This window comes from Myripristis murdjan, chromosome 19 (genome assembly GCF_902150065.1).
Source record: "Myripristis murdjan chromosome 19, fMyrMur1.1, whole genome shotgun sequence".
Lineage (NCBI taxonomy): Eukaryota > Metazoa > Chordata > Actinopteri > Holocentriformes > Holocentridae > Myripristis > Myripristis murdjan.
Window position 1 is genome coordinate 5,385,479 of NC_043998.1, and position 9,522 is coordinate 5,395,000.

The 9,522-nt window shown below is 41.9% G+C and overlaps 1 protein-coding gene across 1 annotated transcript in view; it reads left to right on the forward strand.

Moving 5' to 3' along the window:
- The first annotated feature begins 314 nt into the window (after window positions 1-314).
- ttll6 (tubulin tyrosine ligase-like family, member 6) overlaps window positions 315-9,522 on the forward strand; it is an 11,863-nt gene continuing 2,655 nt past the window's right edge. The window contains exons 1-14 of the mRNA XM_030077827.1: window positions 315-563; window positions 2,503-2,678; window positions 3,990-4,177; window positions 4,415-4,452; window positions 4,706-4,824; window positions 5,455-5,585; window positions 5,672-5,828; window positions 5,916-6,059; window positions 6,439-6,524; window positions 6,637-6,862; window positions 7,490-7,668; window positions 7,852-8,040; window positions 8,513-8,747; window positions 9,253-9,498. Coding sequence (XP_029933687.1) covers window positions 2,673-2,678; window positions 3,990-4,177; window positions 4,415-4,452; window positions 4,706-4,824; window positions 5,455-5,585; window positions 5,672-5,828; window positions 5,916-6,059; window positions 6,439-6,524; window positions 6,637-6,862; window positions 7,490-7,668; window positions 7,852-8,040; window positions 8,513-8,747; window positions 9,253-9,498 — 1,944 coding nt within the window. The 5' untranslated portion in view covers window positions 315-563; window positions 2,503-2,672. The remainder of the gene's footprint in view (window positions 564-2,502; window positions 2,679-3,989; window positions 4,178-4,414; window positions 4,453-4,705; window positions 4,825-5,454; window positions 5,586-5,671; window positions 5,829-5,915; window positions 6,060-6,438; window positions 6,525-6,636; window positions 6,863-7,489; window positions 7,669-7,851; window positions 8,041-8,512; window positions 8,748-9,252; window positions 9,499-9,522) is intronic.

A 9,522-nucleotide genomic window follows, 5' to 3' on the forward strand; every position in this document is an offset into this window, starting at 1 on the left:
GAAATGTAGACTAACATAACGTAATGTAATGTAATAGAATAGAATAGCAAAACGGTCGATTTTTTTGTTTGTTTGTTTGTGAGTATTTGTTTGTAGGCTATAAAAGCACGTGCATGTAGCCTAATGCAATTACAGAGTACTAGGTGCACCTGTGTAACGCGCACGCAGAAATACTCCGCGCTGAGCCGACAACCAATCAGAGGAGAGAGTTTTTACTCCCGACGGTTGCTATTGGCTAAGAGCTCAGCGGGGGGACATCCGGATGGAAGGTGCCGAGGAGAGGCGCCTGTGACTTGAGCTTATGTTTACATGATTACAGCGCGGGGAGCCGTCTGAGCGCCAAGGCTACAGTCAGCAACAACAACAACAACAACAACAACAACAAAAGCGACGACACCGGCTGCTGAGGTGACTAGAAGCGGGGGACACGGTGTTTTCTGCCGGTGATGTTGTCTTTGTAGACGGTTTAAAGGGGCGCGTTGCAGCCGTTAAATCCGTTTCACCGGGGAGAAGTCGGCGTTCTGTTACCATAGCAACAGCCCGGGCACAACCATGTGTTACGTGTAAGATTTTGCTTGATGTCCTCTAAAATACAATGCTATTTTTTTTGTCTTTTACCTTAAAGCCTTTTACAGTTCTGGAATAATGGTGTTTAAAGGAGTGTTAGGCTACTGAATGCAGCTTTGTAAATAGTTTAATGGCTTTGATATAACGCTAGTCACGGGACGGACCGAAGACATTAAAGTGTCTCTCTACGGCTCAAGTCTTTTATGCATATAGCTAAAATATCTGCTGTCATTTATCCCTGTCTACGTTACAGGTACGACAGGTAACCAGGCCATGACACAGGTTTTGATTCTTGAAGTCAGAGGTCCGCCTCAGGAAAGGCAGGATAATTGTCTCACAGTGCATATCTGAATTATGCTAGTGTATTTAATTGATATTTACTTAATATGACTTACTTGTTACTCCCCCCCCCTCATCCTTTTGCTCTGCCTTGCTCTCTCTCACAAGAGCTCAATAATGTGGCAGCAGTGTTTTGATCCCCTGCCACATTCCCATTTTGCTCCCTTTGTACCTATTCCCTCTTTTATCAAATATTCAACTTTGCATGAAATTCCTCAGCACCAGCCCTTTAGTGCCGCATCTGAGTATGTGTTGTGTTTATAATGATGGAGAGTTTTTATAATGCTATTTTAGCAGGTGCAACATCATTGAACCTTGAGCTCCGTGTTAGGGCAAGAAAGGGAAATCAGCCTCCACAACTAAAACAGAAAGGCTGCTTTCTGTAGCTTCAAATCTGCTGGAGAGCTCAGTGCCACAACTTCTAGGAAATAGAAATAATAGATAAGCTTCCCTTCTATTTCACACCCAGGATGTATTATGAGAGAAACAGTAGTAATAGTATAATAGTAGCAATAGTAATGCCAATATTTTATGGGGTTATCTCATTATGCAAACTGACAATCTGCAGGTATTTACTTTCAAGTTACCAGAGCTGCCAAAGACTGTGCAATGTGTAGTACATTTAGCACCAGTATCTTTTGAAGTTCTGTATGAAAAACTTAGGCAAAGAGAGAATGGTGCACCGAACTTGTTGGGGAAATATGGCAATTTAACTCATAACTCAAAAATATTTGCAAATGGAGTTCCTTCCAACATATTTTAAAAGTTTAAAATTTAGTGAAATTATGTGCTGCTTGGTGAATCTGATATATGCTGTACACTTTAATTGAATGTAAGACCGTGTAGAACTAATTTAAACTTTTTTCGTCACACACATATACTTGCACATGCACTAACACTTCACATACTTACTTACAACTAGAAGCACTTGAATGCTTGACAAGTTGTGTCCTATTTACGTCTCGCTATCTCACAGCTAGGATCTTATCAGGGGAACTTGAAGACAAGGTTAGATAAGTGTGTATGGCATTTTGCCAGTGTTGGTCAGTCTTTGAAATCCTGCCAGCTTATTATCTTCCAGTGTTGACTTTATCAGACTGATGCCTGGTTAACCTCCATGACAACCAGAAAACATAGGATATGGTGTCCTGTTCAGCTGCATTGTAGCTCTTTGCCAGCCCTTCGACTAATATTTTCCCTTTGCCTGTGCTCTATTTTTAATGCCTTCAATGGAAGACCAAGCTTCAGTTGAACTTACTCTGTTTCAACTTGGCTAAGAAGATAAATGTACAACCTGCTGACTTACACCAGATAGTGCTGTGGTGTTTTTAGCACATACTTTAATTTAACAGTTTCGGGTGCTGAGAGGTGCTTCTCTTATTTCAGTGAACAAATATCAGGGATTATCCCTCTTCACTCACTCCCTGCTGAGCTCTCCTGCTCATTTTCTCTCCATCATGTCATGAGGGATCAGGTGTTTTCCCCCGCAGCTTCTAATTGGTCACCAGATCCACTGCTGGGCCTGCCGTTGGAGAGTGCAAGATAATCTCAACTGAGCCACCTCTGTGATGATACAAATTTACTCTTTTGTTAAAGACTAGGGAGGCAGCCAGCAGAAGGAGGTAGAGGTATGGCTCACTGTTTTGCCTTCTGAGGAGAGTGACAGCATCTTGAAACTGAGATTCCTGTAGTGAAGAGGTATGGAGTGAGAAGGACGGGGGCAGCATCTTCCAACGCCTTTGCCTTCCCAAATGTAGGCTAAAAAAATGCAGGTGAGTGAAATCCATTTCTCAAATAATGATAGTGACCATAAACTTTGATGAAGAAAATAAATGAATTGGTGAACAATGGTGAATTGGAGTATATTGCATTATTGAATCCAGAGTGATTATGAATGTTTACAAATGAGAACAACTATACTGTACTCAGTCACTGTTCATAACTAGACCACATTTGAAAACTTTTTTAATGACATTTGGAGGATTTCTCGAATGTTTCATGTTTTAGACTATTATGCAGTGTCATTTAAAGACAGGAGCTCTTTTTGGATCCAGACATTGTTTGTGAGTGACAGAAAATACAGAGGTGTTATTCATGCACCTGTTATTGTTGTTTAGTGAAGATGGACCTCAGGGAAATCCATTGTGGTGCTGTAACTGTATCCTGGTTGAGGTCAGTGTGGCGTTGCGGTCCAGTGCAAAGCTAAGAGTTCAGAGCCAGGATTATCCAGATCACTGGATCAGAATACGGTTACCTGGCACCCTAACCTCCCACAGTGTACCTGGGATGTCCCTCCTTATTGTCCCCCCACCCCAGCCAGAGCTCTACCACGATCATTACTCGCAATTAGCTTGACCTCACCTTCACCCTGCAAGACACTAGATAGTGGGGGAGAGGCCAACAGCAGAGATGCTAGTATGCAGGCTGCTGGCTTCACTGTGCTCAGGTCCAAGTGCAGATGGACACTTTCAGAGGAAGAAGACAGAGTGGGGCACACTGACCTGACTATATGCCTATACAATTTCATCCTGTTGAAGAATGCACATTGCATTAAAACCTAAGTTCATATCACATACCAAATTTGCTTAATTCTGTCTACAGCACCTGTCTGAATCTGGGGAGAGAAAAATGTTCTAAAGCTTGATGAATTGCTCACTTCAGTATGGTTGCATGTTTAATTTTGCAGTAAATTTTGCTTTCAGAGAACAGAGAGCCACATGTGGTTGTTTCCATGTAGTAGCAACTAGTAGTAGCACCTCTGCTTGTTTTGGCATAAATTATCCCTTCTTATTGCCTCGTTACTCTCCACGTTGAGTGTTTGTGTCCGTCCTGCCACAATAATTCTTGAATGGCACTGTGTGATGGCATGCTGACAGCTAGAGCACTCACCTGAAGAGAGAAATGGAAACAGAAACATGATTCCATGTGTGCACTTACAGCATGTCCTCCGTTCCGTTTGATTGAATTTCAGGGTACAGGCATGCATCCCATTAAAAGTACCATGGCAAATGGAACAGCTCATGATTGAGTTTTTGTCTGTATTGTCAAACATTTTTTTTTGTTTTGTTTTGTTTTTAAAGTAGATGAGGAAGTTTCACTTTGTGCATGACATATCCCAGATGGGGCCACCTGTGGAGAGTCCTGATAGAGACTCTGATGATACACACAAATGTGAACAGGAGGGAGGGGGATCAGAGAGTGATTGCCAAACTCAAGCTTGCACCATCACTTCTCCATCCACAAGCAAGAAGAGGAAGAAACGCAAGAAGAGGTACTTTGCAGCTGGATCTCTCCCATTTTTACTTATATATTTATTTCTTATGCAAGAATACTACATCCAAGTAACTAAATAGTTAGATCTTGGAGGTTCTCAAGTTTCTGCTTTCCTCACTTGTTATCTTCCTCATAATGTGCTATGAAAAGGAACATGAGAGTAATGAGGGATTCATAGGACCTGGTAGCAAAGCACATGTCTGTCCCTGTCTTTGCTTCTCTTCTCTTCCAGATGACTGTGGATCAACCTCACCAACTGTAAATATGAGAGTGGTAAGTTCACAAAAGAGAATATTTAATCAGGGATGTTAATTACTACGTTACATGGAGTTATCTGTGTTATATTGCACCAGTCCACCCATTTATTGTTGTAAAGGCCAGATTGAGACCTGAATGTTCCTCCATACCTTATAATGCTGGATGTATGGCTCCAGTATCAGTCGTTGAAGCAGAAAATCTTGACCTGCACCCACACAACAGCACTTACTGCAGTAAAAGCACACCTGTGTGTGTTAATTTCTCTCAGTGCGACGTGCTGCTTGTAAATATGGCCTGAGGGAGGCGATGGAAGGCGAGGACTGGACACTGTTTTGGACCGACTGCTCTGTGTCACTGGACCGTGTGAAGGACGTGAAGCGCTACCAGGTACTCTGCTTCATGTCTTTACTGGATTCACACCTTGAGTTTACCGTCATAATTTGCATTCAGTCACACCAGCACTGACTTGCACAGCATCATCACAATACATAAGTTGTATTAAAATACGAACTGATCGAACTGAATTCATTTCTGTGAATTAAATGTCTGATACGTCTTATTTGTGCAGTTGAAAAGAAACTGAACATAATAGTGGTTCTGATCTATTAAATTGTGATATCCTTATCTATATTTTAAAAAAAATCTCCTCATTAAGCCTATCCCATTTAATAATTACAAATACAACTGTGATGAGATTGAATCTTTGTTTTTTTTTTTTTTTTTTTAAAGTATGCCAGGCTCACAATTATCACTTGAATGTGCAATCTAATTGGGTAATTCAGTGATTATACAGTTACTATTCAGCAGTTTACAGACAATCTACCTCACACTGTTCTGTTAGCATGAGACAATTTATTTTAAGTGTCATAAGAGGCTTAACGTACACAAAGTCTCCCACCATCTTATACATGAAATATTTAATGCGTCTGGCAACAATCCTCCTATAGCCTGCAGAACATTTCCCATGTTACCACTTAACACCCACCACATGCTTTTGTGTCTCCTGTGACTTTGCAGAAAATCAACCATTTTCCAGGGATGAGTGAGATCTGCCGGAAAGATTCACTGGCAAGAAACATGAACCGCATGCTGAAGCTCTTCCCGAAAGACTACAGCATCTTCCCCAGAACATGGTGCCTCCCTGCAGAGTCAGTATGCACTTCACAACATGCCTTTTCAGTGTTTTCTGTGCAAGTCTCAACATACCAACTGATTATCCATTTCTACTTTGCAGTTACAGTGACTTCCAAGCTTATACCAGGGCCAAAAAAAACAAGACATATATCTGTAAGCCAGACACAGGCTGCCAAGGCAGAGGCATCTTCATCACCAAATCCAGCAGAGACATTCACTCTGGAGAGCATATGATCTGCCAGGTTTACATCTCCCGGGTGAGCATCTAAAACAACGCTTACACACACATGCACACACATACATACACAGTTTTAAGTTTAAACATGCCCTTTATCCCCTCTCAGCCATTCATTGTTGATGGATATAAGTTTGACTTGCGCATCTATGTGCTGGTGACGTCGTGTGACCCCTTCAGCATATTCATGTACAAAGAGGGACTGGCTCGCTTCTGCACCACTCAGTACAGTGAACCCACTCATGGCAATGTGGTAAGATGGAGCACAAACTTTTTGAAGTTTCTATATTGTTTAATAACAGTAATCTGTCATAGCAATTTCTAGTATCCTGTGCTGTCACAAAAGTGAAATTTGATAGTCTGGGTTTATTCAAAGTACAATGAATAATCAGCATTATGATGACATGTAAAGTGTTTTTCAAACAAAGCAATGAGAAATAAAAACCAGTATAGTGTGTAATAAAATGCCAAGTGTGAATTAAAACCTTGTAAGATAAAACGAAAAAATCCAATGGAGCTCGTCAGGCAGAGCGTACCAAGCAAAAAAGTGCCCTGATGTAAATAATAATGTGTTGTATAATGTATCTTGCTTATGTGTGCTATCTGTCTTTTTCTCCTCCTGCCTTCGTTAGGATGATGTGTGCATGCATTTGACAAACTATGCCATCAACAAGCACAGTGACAACTTTGTCCGTGATGATGACTCTGGCAGTAAACGGTACATACCCAGATGGTTGCTTTCCTGGCTTTGCTGTGTGCCGTCACTATTATTCTCTTCCATGCAGCATTTTCCTCTCAGCAGCGTTTCCTTTTCGTTTCATTTTTTCCAGAAAGCTGTCCACCCTGAACAAGCGCCTGGAGTCCATGAGCTACAACACAGAGAAGATGTGGAACGACATTGAGGATGTGATCATCAAGACTCTGATTGCTGCTCACCCCATCCTCAAACACAACTACCAGACATGTTTCCCCAACCACACCACCGGCAGCGCCTGCTTTGAGATCCTGGGCTTCGATGTGCTGCTGGACCACCGACTCAAACCCTGGGTGCTGGAGGTGAAAGGCCTTTCTGACACTTCTTTTTAACATATCAACCATAAATATACATATTACTGGTGTATATTAGTAAGAGTTATGTGGAGGACATTACCTGAATTACAACTACAGTACAACTACTCCCATAAAAAAATACATGAGTAAAAATGACCATTTAAGCAACCTACTCATGCACAAAAGTAGTTGCTTACTAAACCTCTTAAAGTATAAAGTGTATCCCTTTGCATTTTAATATCATTTGGTGTGTGTGAGCCAGTGTAAAATAATGAAAGAGTAAAAACACACAAATATATTAATAAAATATATTTTTTAATGAATTAGGAAGCAGGCTAGACTGTTCAAACAAGTTATGGCATACAGTTGAGTTATCATCAATCTCCCTGTCATACAGTTATTTATGACATAAAGACATGTCATTTACTACATGTCGTCATCATGTTGGCTCAGCAAGCTAAGGCACAAACCGCGCAATATTGTGGGTTGGAATTAAGCTTTCAGCTGTTAGCTAATAATGTCACATCTATATAATTTATATTGATAAACCATATTGAAATAAAAGTGTTTCATACAGTAATTTTTCATGGAGCAGCTTGATAGATGTGTGAGTCTGTATGTGTCTCTGTGTAGGTGAATCACTCCCCAAGTTTTACCACTGACTCGTGGCTGGACCGTGAGGTGAAGGACAGCTTGCTGTATGACACCCTAGTTCTCATCAACCTGGGTGCCTGCGACCGTCGCAAGATCACCAAGGAGGAGCGACGTAGGGTGAAGGACAGACTGCAGCAAAACCGCTCTAGAGAAGCCAGGTTGAGCTCTATTAAATGCAAATGTGTAAATTTGTTGAGCGGTTATAAAGTGAAAGGCTTTACAGTTAAATAGAAACAGTGTGTCCATTCTTGCATACTCATGACTGCACATATGCAGGAGTACTGAGTCATTATCTAGGTCACAGTTGGCTGGTTTTTAGTGTGTGTGCACTTTGTGACCAGGTCTGAGGAACTGCGTCAGTGCCAGGCAGCCATTATGGAGCAGATGGAGAGGTACGAGGCCAAACACCTGGGAGGCTTCAAGAGGATCTATCCCAGGGAGGGAGGGGAGAGATACGACAAGTACTTCAAACACAGTAGCTCCCTCTTCCAGGAGACTGCAGCTTCCAAGGCCAGGGAGGAGTGTGCCAGGTACAGCGATATGCTGCCCATATGTCCTACCCTTCAGTAAAGAGCACAAGCTCCGAGAGATGTGCAGAGAGGCTGAAATAACCGCATCATAACACAAATGCCCATATACAGCGGACATTATTAAATTCATCCCTGCTGATAACTGCAGATTTCAGTGAAAATATGAGCAGCAGTTCAACTGCCCACCATGCAGCTCATTAAATTTGAATAGAGCACTTCACTGCACACAACTATAGGCTCTTAGTAATGCACATGCAGTGGATGTATCTCTGCATTCACTATATTAAAAAAATAGGGGGCAATATACCAAGACAGTCATGAAATATAACATCATCACTGTGGGACACTCGGCACAGGAAGGGGAAGTGCTTTTATTTAGGAATACAGTAGAGATGAAAATACTATTATACCAATTGAAATGTTGTCTCCAGAGAAAAGTGCTACAGTTTCTCTGTTGTGTGTGTATGTGGAGGCAACAACTGCAGGAGTTGCGTCTGAAACAAGAGCAGAAGGAGAGGGACCAGAAGGGCAGCCGGAGGAAAGACTTGCAAGGGGAGTCTGCAGGGGAGAGAGTCAAATTGCGGAGAACAAAAGCAAAGCCCTCCACCCCCGACGCCAACCCCAATTCAGACGGCAACTCCAACTCAAACTGCAACTCCAATTCAGACTGCAATTCCAACTCAAACCCTGACTCAGATCCGCTCACGGTGAGATAATGACATTTACTTATCAGTGGAGATGACAATCAGTGGCATAACATTTCCTTTCAAAATTCCTTTTCAAAATCATTACCTAAACCCACTTGCCAACAATTTTTTGAGTTGCAGTGACAACATGAAGCCACAAGAGGGAGCAAAAAATATTTTCCGTTGATGTACTCACTATGACTCTGCTTGTCCCATGATGCATGGTTCATATTCTGGCTGACCCCTGTTAAAGTAACATAATATAATTATACTTATCCATTATAAATAAGCTGTAATAATGTTCCTTGAGATCATTTTTATTGGATGCTCAAACTGAAACTCAAATAAGCTTTATTGACATGGTAAGAAAAACAGACAATGTCATAATGGTTTACTTGGTGACAGTAATTGCTATGATCTTTTAAATACAATGCAGGATCTACCTGTATGCTGCTGCAATAACAGTAAATAAATTGAATCATCTGGCTCCATCCGTCTCTTTCTCTCTCCCTCGCTCTCTCCGCAGCTCTTGACCATGCCCCCTCTGTCCGGTGTGACGGTGACTCCCACGGCTATAGAAGTCTCAGAGGAGGAGCAGGAGGAGGAGGAGCGGGTGAGCGAGCTGCTCAATCGAGAGAGACTACTGCGAGACCTGGGGGTGGTAGACCAAATTTACCAGCTGCTGCAGGACCAAGCGGGAAGAAGAGGCCTGCCTGACACCAGGAGAACATATCAGCCAGCCCATCAGAGACAACAACAACAACGGGCAAAGGTAAGAAATAACCGGGTATTTTGT